General features: G+C 43.2%; 1 protein-coding gene and 1 long non-coding RNA gene across 5 annotated transcripts in view; one reads left to right on the plus strand and one right to left on the minus strand.

Annotated features, from left to right (window-relative positions):
- LOC141371604 (uncharacterized) overlaps positions 1–21,990 on the plus strand; it is a 31,829-nt gene that overhangs the window by 1,495 nt on the left and 8,344 nt on the right. For 2 of the 3 annotated variants that reach the window (XR_012376687.1, XR_012376686.1), the window contains exons 2-3: positions 18,531–18,833; positions 19,693–20,519. This is a non-coding gene — a long non-coding RNA (uncharacterized lncRNA). Of the gene's footprint in view, positions 1–18,530; positions 18,834–19,692; positions 20,538–21,990 lie in introns of those variants that run through there. The other variant, XR_012376685.1, reaches the window with a different exon arrangement.
- The window catches only part of PAXIP1 (PAX interacting protein 1), a 53,209-nt gene continuing 51,924 nt past the window's right edge, over positions 20,706–21,990 (minus strand). For both annotated transcript variants that reach the window (XM_073887533.1, XM_073887532.1), the window contains one exon: positions 20,706–21,126. In XM_073887533.1, the coding sequence (XP_073743634.1) occupies positions 21,115–21,126 (12 nt within the window). In that variant the 3' untranslated portion in view covers positions 20,706–21,114. The remainder of the gene's footprint in view (positions 21,127–21,990) is intronic.

Here is a 21,990-nt window from a genome sequence, read left to right on the forward strand (position 1 = left end):
CAGTCTTACACAATTCACAGCACTCACCATAGCACATACCCTCCCCATTGTCTATCACCCAGCCACCCCATCCCTCCGACCCCCCATCACTCCAGCAACCCTCAGTTTGTTTCCTGAGATTAAGAATTCCTCATATCAGTGAGGTCATATGATACATGTCTTTCTCTGATTGACTTATTTCGCTCAGCATAACACCCTCCAGTTCCATCCACGTCATTGCAAATGGCAAGATCTCATTCCTTTTGATGGCTGCATAATATTCCATTGTGTATATATACCACCTCTTCTTTATCCATTCATCTGTTGATGGACATCTTGGCTCTTTCCACAGTTTGGCTGTTGTGGATGTTGCTGCCACAAACATCGGGTTGCACGTACCCCTTCGGACCCTTACATTTGTATCCTTGGGGTAAATACCCAGTAGTGCAATTGCTGGATCGTATGGTAGCTCTATTTTCAACTGTTTGAGGAACCTCCACACTGTTTTCCAGAGTGGCTGCACCAGCTTGCATTCCCACCAACAGTGTAGGAGGATTCCCCTTTCTCCACACCCCCGCCAACATCTGTCGTTTCCTGACTTGTTAATCTTAGCCATTCTGACGGGTGTGAGGTGGTATCTCATTGAAGTTTTGATTTGGATTTCCCTGATGCCGTGCGACGTTGAGCACTTTTTCATGTGTCTGTTGGCCATTTGGATGTCTTCTTTGGAAAAATGTCTGTTCATGTCTTCTGCCCATTTCTTGATTGGATCAATTGTTCTTTGGGTGTAGTTTGATAAGTTCTTTATAAATTTTGGATACTAGTCCTTTATCTGATCTGTCATTTGCAAATATTTTCTCCCATTCTGTCGGTTGTCTTTTGGTTTTGTGGACTGTTTCTTTTCCTGTGCAAAAGCTTTTTATCTTGATAAAGTCCCAATAGTTCATTTTTGCCCTTCCCTTGCCTTTGGCGATGTTTCTAGGAAGAAGTTGCTGCGGCTGAGGTCAAACAGGTTCCTGCCTGTGTTCTTCTTTAGGATTTTGACGGACTCCTGTCTCACATTTAGGTCTTTCAACCATTTGGAGTCTATTTTTGTGTGTGGTGTAAGGAAATGGTCCAGTTTCATTCTTCTGCATGGGGCTGTCCAATTTTCCCAACACCCTTTGTTGAAGAGACTTTTTTCCATTGGACATTCATTCCTGCTTTGTCCAAGATGAGTTGACCATAGAGTTGAGGGTCCAATTTCTGGGCTCTCGATTCTGTTCCATTGATCTATGTGTCTGTTTTTGTGCCAGTACCATACTGTCTTGATGATGACAGCTTTGTAATAGAGCTGGAAGTCCGGAATTGTGATGCCGCCAGCTTTGTTCTTCTTTTTCAACATTCCTCTGGCTATTTGGGTCTTTTCTCATTCCATACAAATTTTAGGATTATTTGTTCCATTTCTTTGAAAAAAGTGGTTGGTATTTTGATGGGGATTGCTTTGAATGTGTAGATTGCTCTAGGTAGCATTGACATCTTCACAGTGTTTATTCTGCCAATCCATAAGCGTGGAACGTTTTTCCATTTCTTTCTGTCTTCCTCAATTTCTTTCGTGAGTATTTTATAGCTTTCTGAGTACAGATTCTTTGTCTCTTTGGTTAGATTTATTCCTAGGTATCTTATGGTTTTGGGTGCAGTTGTAAATGGGATCGACTCCTTAATTTCTCTTTCTTCTGTCTTGTCGGTGTATAGGAATGCCACTGATTTCTGTGCATTGATTTTATATCCTGCCACTTTACTGAATTCCTGTATGAGTTCTAGCAGTTTTGGGGTGGAGTCTTTTGGGTTTCCCACATAAAATATCATATCATCTGCAAAGAGTGAGATTTTGACTTCTTTGCCGATTTGGATGCCTTTTATTTCTTTTTGTTGTCTGAGTTCTGTGGCTAGGATTTCTATACTATGTTGAATAGCAGTGGTGAGAGTCGACATCCCTGCCACGTTCCTGACCTTAGGGGGAAAGCTCTCAGTTTTTCCCCATTGAGAATGATATTCGCTTTGGGTTTTTCATAGATGGCTTTTATGATATTGAGGTATGTACCCTCTATCCCTATACTCTGAAGAGTTTTGATCAAGAAAGGTTGCTATAGTTTGTCAAATGCTTTTTCTGCATCTATTGAGAGGATCATATGGTTCTTGTTCTTTCTTTTATCAATGCATTGTATCACATCGATTGATTTGCGGATGTTGAACCAACATTGCAGCCCAGGGATAAATCCCACTTGGTTGTGGTGAATAATCCTTTTAATGGACTGTTGGATCCTATTGGCTAGTATTTTGGTGAGAATTTTTGCATCCATGTTCATCAAGGATATTGGTCTGTAATTCTCCTTTTTGATGGGGTCTTTGTCTGGTTTGGGGATCAAGGTAATGGTGGCCTCATAAAACGAGTTTGGAAGTTTTCCTTCCATTTCTATTTTTTGGAACAGTTTCAGGAGAATAGGTATTAATTCTTCTTGAAATGTGTGATAGAATTCCCCTGGGAAGCCATCTGGCGCTGGGCTCTTGTTGGGAGATTTTTGATGACTGCTTCAATTTCCTTAGTGGTTATAGGTCTGTTCAGGTTTTCTACTTCTTCCTGGTTCAGTTTTGGTAGTTGATACATCTCTAGGAATGCAGCCATTTCTTCCAGATTATCTAATTTGCTGGCATAGAATTGCTCATAATATGTTCTTCTAATTGTATTTCTTTGGTGTTGGTTGGGATCTCTCCTCTTTCATTCATGATTTTGTTGATTTGGGTCATTTCTCTTTTTGATAAGTCTGGCCAGGGGTTTATCAATCTTGTTAATTCTTTCAAAGAACCAGCTCCTAGTTTTGTTGATCTGTTCTACTGTTCTTTTGGTTTCTAGTTCATTGATTTCTGCTCTGATCTTTATGATTTCTCTTCTCCTGCTGGGTTTAGGCTTTATTTGCTGTTTTTTTCTCCAGCTCCTTTAGGTGTAGGGTTAGGTTGTGTATTTGAGACCTTTCTTGTTTCTTGAGAAAGGCTTGTATTGCTATATACTTTCCTCTTAGGACTGCCTTTGCTGCATCCCAAAGATTTTGAACAGTTGTATTTTCATTTTCATATTTTTCCATGAATTTTTTTAATTCTTCTTTAATTTCCTCATTGACCCATTCATTCTTTAGTAGGATGCTCTTTAGCCTCCATGGATTTGAGTTCTTTCTGACTTTCCTCTTGTGACTGAGTTCTAGTTTCAAAGCATTGTGGTCTGAAAATATGCAGGGAATGATCCCAATGTTTTGGTACTGGTTGAGACCTGATTTGTCACCTAGGATGTGATCTATTCTGGAGAATGTCCCATGGGCACTACAGAAGAATGTGTATTCTGTTGCTTTGGGATGGAATGTTCTGAATATGTCTGTGAAGTCCATTTGGTCCAGTGTGTCATTTAAAGTCTTTATTTCCTTGTTGATCTTTTGCTTAGATGATCTGTTCATTTCAGTCAGGGGGGTGTTAAAGTCCCCCACTATTATTGTATTGTCGATGTGTTTCTTTGCTTTTGTTATTAATCGACTTATATAATTGGCTGCTCCCATGTTAGGGGCATAGATATTTACAATTGTTAGATCTTCTTGTTGGATAGACCCTTTAAGTAGGATATAGTGTCCTTCCTCATCTCTTATTACAGTCTTTGTTTTAAAATCTAATTTGTCTGATATAAGGATTGCCACCCCAGCTTTCTTTTGGTGTCCATTAGCATGGTAAATGGTTTTCCACCCCCTCACTTTCAATGTGGGGATGGCTTTGGGTCTAAACTGAGTCTCTTGCAGACAGCATATCGATGGGTCTTGTTTTCTTATCCAATCTGATAGCCTATGTTTGTGGGTTTTTTCATAAAGAGTTACAAATCATTGTGACAAAGGACTTCCCAGAAGGTTACAGACTTTATTTTTTTCTCTTTATTTTATATTTTAGTATGTGCAAGGCTGAATGACTTTAATCTTACGGGACTCAGAGAGATTTTTTTTTTCTTTTTAATTTTGGAATGCCCCTTTTTGGTCAATTTTAAACAAAGCAGATGTACGGTATATGCACAGGACAGAAATAGAGCCCATGCTCTGAGGTTTTGCCAAGTCATTTTGACTCCGGTAAATGTTAAAGTATAGCTTCCCTGGAAGCCCAGGAGCAGGGCCCACAAATGTTAAAAGTTAAATTGTCCTTTATCACTTCCTCCGTTTGATCAATAATCTTTCCTCAGCACAGACAATCAATCTGATCACGGACAATCAGTCTTATGTTTTCATGTCCCTTGGTGCCAGCATGCCTGGCTTATCTGCCCTGGGGCTAGGAATGAACATATATATTTTTTCACCCAGAGTTCCTTGGTGGGGGAAACTCATTGTAACGTTAATGGTGGGAAGCTAAGGAGTGATACATGTTCTATATGAAGTCCAACTGAGGAGCAGTCAGTACATGTGCTTGGCTTAGGTTGTCTCGTTTTGCATTTGGTAAAGCATTTGCTTCACTGATGCATGGAGACTAAAAGAATTCTAATAAGTACAAGTTGAAGGAACCAATGTGATGTTGCGATAGACATAAGCAGGAGAAAAATCCAGAGTCCCTTACATGCATTTTGATAGAAAGGTGGGGAATGTATGATTATTCCTGAGAGAAGATGGAGCGTGCACACAGAGTAGACATACTCCTAACGTGCATTCAGTGGTTACTCTGGGCAGAGACGTAACATCAGGAGGAGACCAAGTTCAGGCCCTGATGTCAGGAGGGTATCTCAGGACAGGGAGAAGTGGCTGTGGGTGCACTCTGAGAGCTGGTATGACCTGGACAGAGTCTTGGGCTTGTTGTCTTTGGTAAGGAACGCAGGGCGAAGCTGTTCCAGGCAGGAACCGTATCAGTTGACCCTGAGCCCAGGCTGCTGCGGAGACAGCTAGTGGATTCGTTAGCCGGGTCTGAAAGACACAACAGCTGACTAGGTCAAAACAGTTCTCTGAAAAACAGGCTTTAAATCTTTTGCTAGTTTCAACCTCATTAACCCTGTGGGGCGTGGTTTTAGTTCCTCCCTGAGCTACAACTATTCCTCAGTTGAAGAATTGGGATGATCACCACTCTGGCTACTTTCTTATCTCCTTGGTTGAGGTACGTTTTGGGTAAAGAGCAGGTTTTGTAAACCTTAGCTGTAACATACGTACGTGCAGGGCTAAGCAGAAGTTTCTAACCTGCAGGTCACGGCAGCAAGGGAAATAGAAGCAACATAGAGTCAGACGTGCTGAGATTTTTCCTGTTATAAATTCCCATTGTCAATCCTTCATTCCATTTCTACGGAGCATGGACAGAAGTCTGTCTTCTGTAACTACTTCAACTGACTTAGGGTGCAGTCAGGACCTTGGAAGGGAAGGATTTGACATTGCAGGATGTAACTTTTGGCCCCTTGTGTTAATAAATAGTTCCCTATTTGAGAACTTAGACATTTTCCCACATAGTTTGGCAATACATGACATCGTTAATTTCATCCCGGAGTGTATTCCAAGGAGTAGTAACAGTGTAACCAGGGGTGATAGCCTCTAAAGTTGATCTGATCCCAGTGAGTATCCAAGAGAATACATCAGTAAACCAGTCCTATCCACCTTAAAAAAGGGGTGTGTGTGGTGGTCAGAGGCCTCTTGTGCCCATGAGACTTTCTTCCTGATTTTATTTAGATGGGTTTTTACTTCCCAGGAGGAGTTAATATAGGTGCAGCAAGTGATGTTAGCCATGGTATAGACTCTGCCTCGTTCAGCAAGCGGTCAGGTAATTAAGGAGATGCATTTCTATGGAAACAAAAGAAAAACACAGGTTGATGGTTGGAGCAAATTATAAACCCAGTGTCTGAGTCCTGAGTGCGGCCAGCAGGGAGATTTCTACACGTCAGCCTCGAAGTATCCTCAGATGGAGTGGGGGCAGGGAGCAGCAATCAATGGACTTTTCTGGTTTATATAGTTCAAACGCCTCTGGTGATCCTTTTGAGTGGCCCATAAAGCAACAGGCACTGACTGTCTATACGTAAGCTGTTGTGGCCCTGAGGTTCCCACACCTGCCAATCCGTGAGCATGGGATATCTTTCCATTTGTTTGGGTCATTTTTTCAATTTCTTTCATCAGTGTTTTATAGTATTCAGAGTATAGGTTTTTCATCTCCTTTGTTAAGTTTATTCCTAGGTATTTAATTCTTTTTGGTGCAATTGTAAATGGGATTGTTTGTCTTAATTCCCTTCCTGTTACTCCATTATGAAATGCAAGATTCCTGTGTATTGATTTTGTGATCTATGACCTTACTGAATTCATTTATCAGTTCTAGTAGTTTTTTGGTGGAGTCTTTAGGGTTTTCTATAAACATTGAGGATGATGTTGGCTGTGTGTTTTTCATTTAAGGCCTTTATTATGTTGAATTATGGTCCCTCTATAGTCCTACTTTATTGAGGGTTTCCATCATGAATGGATATTGTACTTTGTCAAATGGTTTTTCTGGATCTATTTAAATTATCATATGGTTTTTATCCTTTCTCTTATTGATGTGATGTATCACGTTGATTGATTGAACCCCTCGCATCCTAGGACTAAATCCCACTTGTTTGTGGTGAATGACTTTTTTAATGTATTGTTGGATTTGTTTTGCTAGTATTTTGTTGACGATTTTTGTGTCTGTGTTCATCAGAGATATTGGCCTGTAGTTCTCTTTATTTATTTATTGTTTTTGTGGTGTCTTTATCTGGTTTTGGTATCAGGGTAATGCTGGCCTCATAGAATGAATTTGGAAGCTTTCCTTCCTCTTCTATCTTTTGGAATAATTTGAGAAGAGTAGGTATTCACTCTTCTTTAAATGTTTGGTAGAATTCACCTGTGAAGCCATCTGGTCCTGGACTTTTGTTTGTTGGGAGTTTTTTGATGTATTTATTTCTGTGATGTTGGTTGTACTGCTCTTTCATTTCTGATTTTGTTTGCATTCTCTCTCTTTCTCTCTCTTGGTGAGTCTGGCTGAAAATTTATCAAATTTGTATCTTTCCAAAGAAACAGCTCCTGGTTTCATTGATCTGTTCTATTGTGTTTTTAGTTTCTATTACATTTATTTCTGCTCTAATCTTTATTATTTCCTTCCTTCTGTGGTTTCGGATTTTGGTTGTTCTTTTTTCTTCTGGTTTCTTTAGGCATATGCTTCGGTTATTTGAGATTTTTCTTGCTTTCTGGGGTAGGCCCGTACTGCTATAAACTTCCTTATTAGAACAGCTTTTGCTGCATCCCAAAGATTTTGGACCATTGTGTTTTCATTTGTCTCCATAGATTTTTTGATTTCCTCTTTGATTTCTTGGTTGACTGATTCATTGATTACTAAAACGTTATTTAACCTCCATTTATTTGTGGTTTTTCCAGATTTTTTTTTCTTGTGGTTGCTTTCTGTTTTCATAGTGTGATCAGAAAAGATGCATGGTATGACTTTGATCTTTTGAATTTGTCAAGACTTGTTTTGCAGCCTAATTTGTAAATCATTCTGGAGAATGTTCCATGTGCACTTGAAAAGAATGTGTATTCTGATGTTTTAGAATGGAATGTTCTGAATATATCTGTTAGATCCATCTGGTCCATTATTTTATTCAAGGCCAATGTTTCCTTGTTGATTTTCTGTTTGGATCATCTATCTATTAATGTAAGTGGGTTGTTAAAATCCCCTACTCTTATTACTATTGATTATTTCCTTTATATTTGTTATTAGCTACTTTATGTATTTGGGGGCTTCCAAGTTAGGTGCATAAATATTTATGATTATATCTTGTTGGATTGTTCTCTTTATGATTATATAGTGTCCTTGTCTGTCTCTTGTTACAGTCTTCTTTTAAAGTCTGTTTTGTCCAATATAAAGTACTGCTACCCCAGGTTGCTTTTCACTTCAGTTTTCATACTTTTCCATCCTTTCACTTTCAAGTCTGCATGTGTCTTTAGATCTTAAATGATGGGTACATACAGATGGGTCTCGCTTTTTTATCCATTCCGTCACTTTGTGTCTTTTGATTGTTTAGTCCATTTACACTCAAAGTAATCACTGAGAGGTATATACTTATTGCCATTTTGTTACTTTATGGTTGTTTTCTAGTTCTTCTCTGTTCCTTTCTTGCTCTCTTCTTTCATGGTTTGTTGGTCTTTAATGATATCCTTGGATTCCTTTCTCTTAATTTTTGCATATCTTTTACCGGTTTTTGATTTGTGGTTACCATTAGATTTATATATAGCATTTATGCATATGGAATTCCATATTAATTTGAACGCATTCTAGAAGCACGAAATTTTTACTCCTCTCTCCTGCCACATATTTTAGGTATATGGTGTCATACTTTACATTCTTTTATTTTGTGAGTCCCTTCATTGAATTTTTATAGATATACTTAATTTTGCTGCTTTTGTGCCTCCTACTTTTCTTACTCCTGCGATGGTCTTTCCTCTCCACTCAAAAGAATCCTAACATTTCTTTTAAGGTTGGTTTAGTGGTCATGAAATCCTTGAACTTTTGTTCATGTGGGAAAATCTTTATCTCTCCTTCTATTCTGAATGATAGCCTTGCTGATAGAATATTCTTGGCTGGAGACTTTTTCTTTCAGCACTTTGAATATATCATGCCACCCTCTTCTGGCCTATAAAGTTTCTGCTGAAAAATCAGCTGAGAGCCTTATGGGGTTTCCCTTGTATGTAACTGTGTGTTGTTGTTGTCGTTGTTTTTCTCTTGCTGCTTTTAAAAGTCTCTTTATCGCTACTTTTTTTTTTCGCCATTTTAATTACTATGTGTCTTGGTGTGGACCTCCTTGGATTGATTTTTTTTCTGTGGGCTCTCTGTGCCTCCTGGATCTGTATTTCTGTTTCCTTCCCCAGATTTGGGAAGTTTTCAGCTCTTGTTTCTTCAAATAAATTTTCTGCCTCCTTTTCTCTCTTCTCCTTCTTGGACCCCTATAATGCAGATGTTATTATGCTTGATGGTGTCTGTGTTCCTTTAGTCTATTTTCATTTTTGGTTATTATTTTTTCTCTCTCCTGTTCAACTTGATTGCTTTCCATTGCTCTGTCCTCCAGGTCACTGATGTATTTTTCTGCTTCTTCTAGTCCACTATTTATTCCATCTGGTGTATTTTAAATTTCAGTTATTGAGTTCTTCATCTCTGATTGTTTCTTTATGTTTTCTGTCTCTTTGTTGAGGGTATCCACTGAGGTCCTCCGTTCTTTTCTCAAGTCCAGTATCTTTATAACCATTACTTTAAATTCTCTGCCAGGCATATTATTTTTCTCTGTTTTGCTTAGGTCTCTTGCTGTGATTTTGTCTTGTTCTTTCATTTGGGACAAACTCCTCTGTCTCCTCATTTTATCTAACTCCCTGTGTCTGTTTCTGTGTGTTAGGAAAGTCAGCTACGTCTCTTGCTTTGAAAAGTAGTGGCCTTTGGGGCGCCTGGGTGGCTCAGTCATTAAGCGTGTGCCTTCGGCTCAGGTCATGATCCCAGGGTCCTGGGATCGAGCCCCACATCAGGCTCCCTGCTCCATGGGAAGCCTGCTTCTCCCTCTCCCACTCTCCCTGCTTGTGTTCCCTCTCTCACTGTCTCTTTCTCTCTGTCAAATAAATAAATAAAATCTTAAAAGAAAAAAGAAAGTAGTGGCCTTTGGAAGAATCCCATGGTACCCTACAGTGCTGTGTCCCCTGTTCAACAGAACCCTTCAGGGGTGTCTCCTGTGTATGTTGCATGTGCCCTGCTATTGTGGCTATGCCGCTTTTTCCCTTAGTGCATTTGTCTGTAGTGGCTCTCTTTGCCTGTTGTGGGCAGATTTGGTCCCTGTGTTGTTAGGTGGCCAGTCTGGGGCCACCTTAGGCTTGAGTGGAGTCAGACCAAGCATTTGTGAGATGCAGTAGCACCAGACTGCAGGGCACTTTCCCTGTCTTGTCCCCTGAGAAGCTTTTCTTGGTGAGCAGGGCCTGTAGTCAGACCAGCTGTCTGCCCCCAGCAGTGGAACTAGGGTGTATGGTTATCTTTCCCATTCTCTGGAATGGGAGTCACTTTGGAGTAGTGCTGGCCCCTGTTGGAGCTCCTTGCACACTGCCAGGCTTGTGGTACTGGCTTTGGATGGGTTCTGGCCAAAGGTGTAATGGTGGGGGCAGGTCCACAGGAGAATATGGTGATGGGGTGCTGGTGATACCAGCAGAGTTGCTGGTCCTTAGGAGTAGACCTGCATCAGCCCAGGAAAACTCACTGAGGGAGGGATGGAGGGGCAGCTCCACAGAAGTGTGTGGTGACAGGGCACACTGTTAGCCAGCTAGATGGAGAGTGTTTGTGCTGTGCTGGTTCCCGCCAGTGTCTGTGTATCTAGGCTGGGGCAGGGGAGGGAGGTGGCACCCACCAGTTCTTTTGTTCTCGGAGAATTCTCCCAAAGATCCTTGCCCCCCAGCACATGCTCTGAGATGAGTAAATAAATCTCCTCCTCGTATACACCAGGTGTTTTTCAAACTGCTACGTGTACGCTCTCAGTAGGGCTGTTTGTTGTGCTGTCTCTTTAAGGGCAGGAACTCAGTTTCCTCATAACCCTCCTCACTCTCCCAGGGCCCCATCCACTGGTTTTTAAAGCCACAGGTGGTAAGCCCATTGATTGTAAGAACTCCTGAAGTTAGGCCCCTCTGGTTTTCAAAGCCAGATGTTATGGGGATATGGGTTCCTGGTGCCTGGGGTGGGGTCTACTCTTCTCCCTTCCATGGCTGCAGCATCCCTCCCTCCTACCTAATTCCCTTCCTACTGTCTTCCACCTGACCTCTTCTCTACATTTAGCCGTAGAGAGTCTGTTCTGCCAGTCTTCGGGTCGTGTTCTGGGTTGTGTACACAACCAGGTGATGTGGGTGTTTCTAGTCGAATCCATGGGACAAAGTGAGCCTAGGATCACCTACTCTGCCACCTTCCCCCTCATATCCTATACAAGTGTATTTTTAAAATTCATTTATTCCAATCTTAGTCATCCTGACCACATATAAAATTATTTTCCAAAGAGTCCCCTTCACAAACCAACAACTTCCTTTTGCATTTAGATTTTGTCATAAGTTTTTTCTCTCTAAATAACCAGTCTTGTGTCAGGACAAAATTACTTTCTTTGCTCTCAACAAAAATTTATTCTCATTCTTTATACCTTTCTTATATATCTTCTACTTTTGCTACATACAGAGTTGGTTTCCTTATTTCCAGCTGTCTCAATTACATTTAGGAGAATTTTAACTCTTGGAAACCATCGTCTCCTGTGAAAACGTAGTAACCAATAATGAACTACTACACGAGAGTTCTTTAGATTGGGAAGTTTATGAATATATTTTATGTGTTCTAGCAACATATTTTTTCATAGTACAACTTTCAATAAAGCATAAAACGTGCTTATAAGGAGACCGTATTTTTAGATTCTTTGTAATAAGCCAAAAGCAGATAAACCCACGTTTAGTAATTGATATTTCAGTGTTTTATCTTTTTTTGGAAAAAACTTAGATATTCAATGAATTCAACCCAATTTGTTATTTAACCTAACAAAATTTCAAAGTTTTAGGTTACCAAAGATTTTGGAAGCTATTTCAAAGTTTCTGAACCTTTTCCTTAAAATTTAATTTACTTGCTCTTAACAATTACCCATGAAAACTTAATGAAACAAAATCGACCACCATTTTAAAGTCATTTTTTGCTGACAGATTACAACAGTGACAAGATGAATCTAATAAACTCAGGTAGGATAAAAGCTGATTATCTGTATTATATTTGATGTTGACAGTGCCAAAAACATGTCTCTTTTAATTAAACTAACAACCTTGAATTAGTTTTAATACCGAATATGCTGTACCTGTGTCCGTTGAAACATTATTCAATTTGTGTGTCTCCCCCACCCCCACCCCCACCCCCACCCCCCATCAATTTTACCTGGGACTTCTGTGGGGAAATCTTCAGTGGGTGATTTGAGTCCAGGGGAGTCCTCGGCCCCTTCAGGCTGATTTGGGAGGTGCTCCAGTTTGAACCTCATAAGGAGGTGGCCTGCCTGGCCGCTCGGGGTGCTTTTTTGCTCCTAGGCAGTGAGGGTAGGAAAAGTAGAAGCAGATGGTACTGGAGGCACTGAGGGTGGTGCGGGGCCAGCTGTGTGAGCAGCCCCGATGGTGGTTGTGCAGGAACTGGAGGAAGGGGAGGCTGAGGCAGATTCAAGTGGGACTAACATCTCCCCTTTTCTGTGTCTCGTGTCTCCCTCCTGCAAAACAGGCCTTCTCTCTGGGTGCTTTTCAGCCCTCTGGAGGAGGCAGAGGAGCAGACAGATTGGCTGTCAATTCTAGTGCTTGTGCTTGGGGAGGTGGCTTTGGGATTTCCAATGTCTGCCTGTTTTCCTCATTTTTCTGACTACTGAGTAGGGGGGTTGGGTGTCTTAGATTTTTGCCCATCTCTGTCTCTCTGGACCATCGTTGGGTTCCTTCACATGAGGCGTCTTTATTACAGAGTAACATAAAAGCCTGAATGTAGGGAATTTCATCCCAGATCATAAAAACTTGAAAAACATTTGAGTTAGTTTTAATCTTTCTGAGTCTTAGAGAGGTTTTTACGTGCGCTTGCCTTTAAACCAATTAAATAGAGCTCCTTTACAAATTAATTTGAGCAATGTCATCCCAAGGTGGAGAAAATATCTCTCAGTTACTACACATGGACACATACACACAAGACGCAAACAAAATTTAGCCATTGTTTCACTAATATTTGTGGAGAGGACATTAAAGACCCAATTTCCAAATATTTCCCTTTTATTAAAGCAAATCCAATCACAGGATAGCATTATAATTTATGGATCCGTTAATTCTTTCCCATTTTCTGGTCAGAACACAGCTGGTTTTGTCCAAAGAGACCAAAAGCTGCAGCAACAAACCAAATGAAGCCCAGAGTGCCTCTTTGAACACTGCTGGTTCCTTCCCCAAAGCCGGGGGCTTCATTGGACCAAAATGGCTTCGTAGTTTCTGGTTATGTGGTCTTACACCTGGCTTTCTAATTGTGTACACAAGAAAAATAACTCCGACATGTTGAAAGAACCCCATTCAGGCCATCTGAGACTCAGGTTATCCATCCTTAGGCAGATTTTCCCATTTCAGTAAGCACTTGCAAGCAGAGACTCCGTAGGTGCTGTGCATAGAGCCTGCCGGAGTTCCTGTAGGTGGTTGTTGGTTTTCTGGGAGCTCTTCAGCTTTGGAAGCGTGGTTCCCCATTCCTTCTAGTTTCAGCCTAATCCTGAATAAGATCTAAGGATGTTAAGTGTGGTGGATCCAGAGGGTGCTGCTTGTGTCACTTCCAAAGGGCTGTGATACACTCTCTTATGTGTCTCGGTTTCTCCCATCGAGGGGGCTTGGAGCACTGGATGATCAATCCTTATGTGTGCACCCAGGGACGAACCAATCGCTAATTACCTTATGGGATGGGAAATTCCTATGGGACCACTACACATCCCGAGGAATATCATCAGACACTTCCTTTAGGCTTTCGGTCACCTGAAAGCACCATTTGGCTGGAAGGAGCAAGTGTTCCTTCTCTTGGAAGCTGAATGATTCAGGCTCTCATGCTTTTAAGCAGAAAATTTACTCCAGCCTTATATTATAACAGTTATAATTATCAATTTAATTATAATTAAAAGAACTAAATCCTATTGGTGATTCTCACCTAGAGAACGTTATTGGTAACCCTCAACAGCTTGAATAAAAGGACTGTTGATTCAAAGTGAGGAGGTTGGATATCAGGAGACTTCACCAACACACCTGTGAGAAGTCGGAGGGGCACCAAGGGCCCGTGCTGGTACTGAGCTGAGTTCCAGACAGCCCCCAGGCATTGTCAGGTGAGTTGCTCCGGTATCCTGCTGACTGCACCCAGAAATGTTGAGGCAGAGAGAACAAACCTTTTTTAAATTTTTAAAGAGAAAGGAAGAGTCTTATTCAAGTCCAAGTTAGGACAACTGCCCGGGACACACAATCTTCACAAAGAAGGGTGCCCTGGGGAAGGAACATGTGTGCAGGGTTATATGTTGTTGTTGTTGTTTTTAAACCTAGAGTTACAAATCATCCTGAGGAAGGACATTCCAGAAAGTCACAGACTCATGTTTCTAGTATGTGTAAGGCTGAAGGACCTTAATCTTATGGGAACCAGGGGAGGGTTCTTTCCTTTGTTTGGAATGCTGCTTCTTATTTATTGTTTTTTTTTTTAACAAAGCAGATGTACAGTGTGTGCACAGGGCAGAAATAGAACCCATGCTCTGAGGTTTTGCCAAGTCATTTTGATCCCAGTAAATGTTAAAGTATATCTTCCCTGGGAGCCCAGGAGCAGGGCCCACAAATGTTAAAAGTTGAAAATTTATTTTATCAAAGTATCACACATAATCCAAAACTGGGATCATCTTCTTTCTGTTGCCTAATGATGCTGGATGACAGTGATGATGAGCAACCATCATATCTAATTTCTATATTAGAGCAAATCTGAAAATAGAAATCAATAGAAATACAAACCGAGTATTGTGCGTGCACTTGCAAAACAAAGTTTCCAAATGATAAATCCTGACTGCAGAAGAATCAGGACAACTGGGATTGTTCAAAAGACCAGCTCTGGGCAGGTACCACATGCTCCATTCTATAGCCTTGGCTCTCTGGTGTCAGGTGCTGCAATAGACTCCCATCTGAGAAAATAAAAACTATTCCTTAGGCAAGTCTGCAGAAGGAAGGGTACAGACAGTTCTAGAATAAAATCTTAACAGTTGTCAATCCATATCAACATAAACCGCACCCCTCAGTATCTCCAGCACCCCGGTATCCTGGCACACCTGGCGGGAAGCTGCCATGTTGCCTCTCCGGGGACCGCTGCATCACGGGGCAGGTGGCCACCTTCACCTTGAGTTGGGGTGAGGTGCAGCTGATGACTGCAGTTTAGGTCCAGAATCAGGACGGTCATGCTCAAGATGTCACCCAGTGGTGCACCTGCTGTCTCCTGAGGGCACGGTGTCTAGCCAAAGCCAAGGCACCCCTGTTGGTTGTTCTCAAGGCAGATCTGTGAGTCTTCATTAAAGAGGTTATGAAACGTCCAAGGGCACTTCCATCCAGGACCTCTAGAACTCATGCGGCTGGGCGGCGGCTCACGTTTCCCCAGAATTCTCCCTGCTGCCTTGGCCAGCGCTGGCCCCCTCCGCTCCGCTCCGCTCCGCTCCGCCCGTGTCTTCCTGCGGGACCGAGCCGCGGGCGCCATCGGAGCTGACGCTCCAGGCTGCGGCCCAGCCCGCACGCAGCGGCCACCGGGTCCCCGAGAGGAGGAGCGGGGCGCCGAGGGGGTGCCTTTCTCTGCCTCCCCTCCCCAAAAAGAACCGGGCACGCGCAGCACCCCAGCCTGCGAGGCCGGCTCTGCCTCGGTGGCCTCACCGCCAGCAGTGTTCTGCGCAGCTGGAACCTACCGGGAGCGCTGTTCTCATCACACGGAGCCGGCGGTCGTAAAAGGCCTCACCCGAGCCTCGGGGTGCGGGTGTGCGTCTAGTGCTGCCCGCGGCTCCCCGCACTGCTCCGGGGCGCGCAGTACCGATCTCGCAGGGGCCGCGGCTGGCCGTGCTCCTGACTGCGTGTCCCCTTGCGCTCCCCTCCCACTGAGGCTGCAGCCTCCGGCGGCTTGGTTCAAGGTGACCTTCCCACTGGGGAGTATTTCTTTTGCTTCTCACTCAGCGGAGAAAATACCATCCTGGACTTCAGAACCCGTTTCCTCCCTTCCAGGAGCAGGGGTGGGGGTGGGGGGCAGCTGCAGACCACCGCCACTCGCTCGGAACTTCGGAGGACAAAACCCACAACAGTGACTGTGCCAACAGACTACCAACCCCCGGGCGCTTGGCAATCCACATGCCACACTCCTAAATCCCTGTACGTACGTGACCTGCTTTTCCAGTCTTGGGCATCCTGACCCTCTTCACTCCCGGGCCCCTGCACCTGTTTCATTCCAGGTGGGGCTTCCTTTCATCGTCTGGCAAACCGGGATGAGTAACAGAGGTCCCTCCTCCGGCCTGCCCCGAAGACCTCGTAGGTCACCCTGGCCCAAACGGTCCGGACGGCCTAACTTAGAAGCCTCGGAGCTTTGAAGCCTCACACCAAAACCCAACATGGCTCAGTGGGCAGAAGGGTCCAGCCTTCCATGGTCTGAAAAGGCTGTCTGGACCATTTACGTCTGTCCTCATTGCTCTTCTGGAGAGGCAGCTCTGCACGGACCCTGATTCTGTGATACTGGAAGTGCTTTGCCACCCACTGGTTTTTGTTTTGTCTTATTTTTAACACAGTAAATCTTTAATCTTTCCTGAGCCAAAGTCTTTTTTTTTTTTTAAGATTTATTTTATTTGAGAGAGAATGAGAGAGAGCACGAGAGGGAAGAGGGTCAGAGGGAGAAGCAGACTCCCCGCTGAGCAGGGAGCCCGATGCGGGACTCGACCCCGGGACTCCAGGATCATGACCTGAGCCGAAGGCAGTCGCTTAACCGACGGAGCCACCCAGGCGTCCCCCCAAAGTCTTTTTCAGATGTGATGGGAGCCACAGAAAACTGCGCAGACGTATGTACACGCATACCCACACACACTGATCCGTTCGCCTGGGATTAACTCTCCAGTGGATCTGGGGTTCTGGCCACTCGCTGTACGTGTTCAGTGAAAGCCTGTGCAAGACCGAGGGTGAGCCCACGAGAGGGCCTTCCGCCTTCACTCCTCACTGGCTTCACTGGTGCTCTTCATTTCCTCCTCCATTTTCTAAAATTATGGTAAAACCCATAAAATTTGCCATGTTAGGCATTTTGTAGCGTATGGTGAAGTGTTACTGGGCATATGTGCAGTGTTGTGCGACCAACACCATCTCCAGAACTTTTCATCGCCCCCAACTGAGACTGTCCCCATTACACACTCACTTCCACTCCCCTTCTCCTACATTTTGCTTATCAGTCGATGGGCACTTGGGTTGCTTCCAACTTTTGGCTACCGTGAATACTGCTTGTGAACGTGGGTGTATAAATGTCTCACGAAGGCCCTCCTTTCAATTCTTTTGGGGATATACCCAGAAGTAGAATTGTTGGATCATAAGGTAGTTGTTTTTAAACTTCGAGGAACCTCCATACTGTTTTCCAGAGTGTCTGCACCAGGCTGCATTCCCACCAACAGGGCAGGAGGGTTCCAATTTCTCCACATCTTTGTTTTTGTTTTACTTTATTGGGTAGTAGCCATCCTGATGGGTGTGAGGTGGTAGCTCATTGTGGTTTTGATTTGCATTTCCCTGATGATGAGTGATGTGGAGCATCTTTTCATGTGCTTACTGGCCACTCATACATCTTCTTTGGAGAAACGTCTATTCAAGTCCTTTGCCCATTTTAAAATCAGGTTGTTTGTTGGGAAGAGTTGTAGGAGTTCTTTACATACTCTGGATATTAGCTCCTTATCAGGTATAGGATTTGCAAATATTTTTTCTTATTCAACGGGCTGCCTTTTCACCGTTGGTTGCATCTTTTAAAAAAAAAAAATTGATTTATTTGAGAGAGAGTACATGAGAGAGAGAGAAAGGTCAGAGGGAGAAGCAGACTCCCTGCTGAGCAGGGAGCCCGATGCGGGACTCGATCCCGGGACTCCAGGATCATGACCTGAGCCGAAGGCAGTCGCTTAACCAACTGAGCCACCCAGGTTCCTGGTTGCATCTTTTGATACACAGTTTTTAATTTTGGTGTGATCCAATTTACCTGTTTTTCTCTTTGTTGCTTGTGTAAGCTGGATCAGAGGCTAAGGCAACGGAAAAACTTGCAAGAACCAGGAAGGGCTTTACGGGTCTTAGTGAGTGGAGAAGGTTGCCAGACAGGAGTGGGAGGGTAGTCTGACACGAGGAGCAGGAAGTAATTCTGTGGGGCTGCTGGGAATGAGGAGCTGGGTGGGCATGTCACACGGCTTTAAGAAAGACTTCAAACATGACAACTCGGGGACTCTCTTCTCTTAGGAATGCGACAAGAGTACAGAGGGTACCGGGAGGGGAAGCGACTGGAGGCAAGAGGACATCTTAAAAAACCTTGCTGAGATTTGCAAGGGAAGGAGACGAGCCCAGTGGTGAGGGGGATGCACAGACGTGACCGCTCGCGCAGCTGGGTTGCTGGAGCGAGGTGAGCTGCAGACGGGCAGTAAGGCAGAGGGGCACCTTGGGAGGCAGCCCTTTGCTGTGGGGCGCATTGAGAACCAGGATGGGGGCCTGCAGGATGCGCGGAGGCCGATGCAACAGATGGGTGTGCGGGAGTGCCGACGGGCACTGGCGGGTATGTGGAGGCAACCAGCTTCCCACGAATGCAGACCTTAATTTCACGTTTACTTTTTGATTCAACAAACATCAGGGATTTGGGAGGACTTCCTGGGAGTGCGAGCACTTGAGTCAGAGGAGCTTTTGCCTCCTGCCTGCAGATCTCCAGCAGCCTTGTTTGCTCGCAGGCCAGTGTTGTGCGGCCGGCACCGCTCACCATTCTTTCTTCAGTCACCAGGTATCGGCAGGATTCAAACATGTCCAGCTTTTCCTAACGAGAGCAAGGACACGCAGTATTTCTTCCACTTTCTTCTCGACACCTTGCACCTACCCAGACGGAAGCAGACCTTCTGCAGCCTTGTCTGTGGCAGGGAATGGAATTCCAGTGACTCTGCACAGAGCAGTGATCTTGGGGCTACTTGGACGGACTGTATACCTCCTGACTGGCACTCGCGTTTCCAGAGAGCCCGTGCAGATGGCCGCTGACATGACAGCTACACCTGGTCACTGAGCACAGAGATGCACCTCGTGCAGGTGAGCTGGACTTTTAATCTTATTTAACATTAAGTGACAGTAATTTTGTTACTAGAACACACTCATGCTTTGAATAACCTGGGCATATAAATCTTTTTAAATTGTAAGTGGTATGAAATCTAAATACAGATAAAATATTCCTAATGAAAATTTAGTATCAGAATTGAGATGTGTGCTAAGTGTAAATAAAATACAGTAGACTTAAAGACTGCACCAAAAACAAGCAAACAAAAACAAAACAAAAACCCACTATTGCAATAATTTTGTAAAATACTGATGACCTATAGCTGGAACAATATTTTAGATACATGGTGTTATAAAAATTTAAAAACATTTTTTACTGCGGCTATTAGGAATTTTTACATTGCATGTGTAGGTCATATTTCCGTTAAATAACCTTGAGCCAGATAAAAAAACAGGATTAAGTGACAGACTTCCTTTTCTTAGAAGAAAATAACTTTTTAAATCACCTTCTATAAGAAGCATTTACTTGAAATCTCTATTCTTCTACATTCGTATGAAACTCCCGAGCCACCAAATCCGTGCTCAGCAGCTGGGCAAGCCAGTTGGCTGCAGACAGCTCCTGGAGTGTTTAAGAATTATTTCTTGGCAGGTTTTGGAAAAAAAAAAAAAAAACACTAATTGAAAGGTTAATCAAATCAGTCATACTTGCATGTTGGTTAAACAAACACCCTGTCTCCACTGAAGACTGAACAGATGCATGAGACTCCGCACAGAAGGCCCGTTTTTTCCATCCGCGCCTTCACTTTCCTTCAAGGGTGTGAGCCGTAGGGCAATATTCTGAATACTTTGCAATCAAAACTGTGTTCTCAAATATGAAACTCTTCTTCCCTTCCAGGATCTTGCAGAACCTAAGATATTTCATAGCAACACTAATTCCATCTGTTGTACGTGACAGGAAATGGTCAGTTCTACAGGTTAGTACTTCTAAGTTTGCTTAGGTACAAAACGATTAGCTTCAAAGCAGACACATCTTGAGGTACAATTTGTTAAAAATACAAGTAAATGCCAGAGTATTGTACATCTAAGAACAGCTGCTCTTAAGGCATACTTTAAAGAGCTCAAGATAAATACTTCTGACAGCCAATTAAATGTCAGTCACTTTAGGCTGAGTGAGCCTGAAGGTGTGCCTGCCCTGGTAATGGGGCAGGCTCCCCGGGAAATCCCACAGAAGGTCAAGGGTTAGGGCAGAACTTGAAGACACTGGCCCTTACTTAAAACCGTGAAGTGTGTGGTGATTTCCTTTCCACTTGGAGAAAGAGCTGTGCGTGGTCCTATGCCAGCAGAGCTGGGAGGAACACCTGAAGAAGGGTTGTCCTGAGTGTGTGACCGTCATCAAAGCCCTATAGGGACACTGAGAACTCTCCTGACACGGAATTCAGTTCATTCCGTGTTCATGTCTTTAGTGCATGTGCACCACCTACACTGTATTGAAAGAATGTGCAGTTAAGGAATTATCGAGCGGGTCACAACTATTCCTAGGGAAGACATTTCAGAAATTGTTATGGAAGCAAATTCAGTGTTTCAGGAACACACCTGATGAGCACAGTGAGAGCAACTCTGAGCGTCTGGGACTGTGGCCTCCGATGCAATCCCACAGGAAGTGTCGAAGCACCGGACGTGGAACAGAGCAGGACGGACGTGTGGTCCTCAAGGTTCTGACCGGTGGGTGCAGTGCCACGGTGGCGGCCGTCCCTCTGCTTGGGAGTTTGTTACACTGGCAGAGGATGGCTGCCTTCCAGAAATTCTATTTTGCCTTGAAATTACTTAAAATGTGATCCAGTTTGATGTAAATCATATAAATTATGCAAAAAAAAAAAAGGATCACTCAATTCTAAGTTCAAAAGTACATTTATTTAAAATGTGGGCAAGATATCAATATAAAAGAAAAGAGTATAAGAAATAAAAATAAAGTACAAAACATTTCAAATCTTTAACATCCATAATTTAGAGATAGCAAGGTCTTTATTTACACCATTTTACTTGTAGCCGAAGTTCTGTTAACAGTGTTGTGAAAACATTTAAAAACCTGGCAAATGAATCATAAAACCTAATGTGGGCTCGTAAATTCATATAATACAAAACATAATTTATGTTTCCTCAGAATAAAATTACACATCTTAATAAGATGCAGTATATTTATTATCTGTGTTCTCCTGCTTTAAAATGCTTGCCTGCTGAAGCAGCTGGAAAACACGGGCACCTGAAGGGGGGCGCCGCCGGACGTCGTCCCAGGGCTCCAGTCGCTGTGTCGACGCCATCAGTTAAATTTATATGTAAGCTTGTTGAGGAAAAACCATTTCAAACACAATGCAAACTAACACCGCACACAGGGTCCCAAATCTAGTTACGGCAGTACCCTGCCAGCATAAAGCTGTCAGTCCTGCTGCACATCGCAATCCCAGGGAGCTTTAAAAATGCCCGTGCACATGCAGATGATATGATACTGTACGTGGAAAACCCAAAAGACTCCACCCCAAAACTGCTAGAACTCATACAGGAATTCAGTAAAGTAGCAGGATATAAAATCAATGCACAGAAATCAGTGGCATTCCTATACACCAACAACAAGACAGAAGAGAGACAAATCAAGGAGTCTATCCCATTTACAATTGCACCCAAAACCATTAGATACCTAGGAATAAATCTAACCAAAGAGGCAAAGGATCTGTACTCAGAAAACTATAAAATACTCATGAAAGAAATTGAAGACGACACAAAGAAATGGAAAAACGTTCCATGCTCATGGATTGGGAGAATCAACATTGTGAAGATGTCAATGCTACCTAGAGCAATCTACACATTCAATGCAATCCCCATCAAAATACCATCCACTTTTTTCAAAGAAATGGAACAAATAATCCTAAAATTTGTATGGAACCAGAAGAGACCCCGAATAGCCAGAGGAATACTGAAAAAGAAAAGCAAAGCTGGCGGCATCACAATTCCGGACTTCCAGCTCTATTACAAAGCTGTCATCATCAAGACAGTATGGTACTGGCACAAAAACAGACGCATAGATCAATGGAACAGAATCGAGAGCCCAGAAATGGACCCTCAACTCTATGGTCAACTTATTTTTGACAAAGCAGGAAAGAATGTCCAATGGCAAAAAGACAGTCTCTTCAACAAATGG

The sequence above is a fragment of the Callorhinus ursinus genome, unplaced genomic scaffold, assembly GCF_003265705.2.
Source record: "Callorhinus ursinus isolate GAN/ISIS: 27379988/994484 unplaced genomic scaffold, GSC_fseal_2.0 scaffold80, whole genome shotgun sequence".
Taxonomy (NCBI): domain Eukaryota; kingdom Metazoa; phylum Chordata; class Mammalia; order Carnivora; family Otariidae; genus Callorhinus; species Callorhinus ursinus.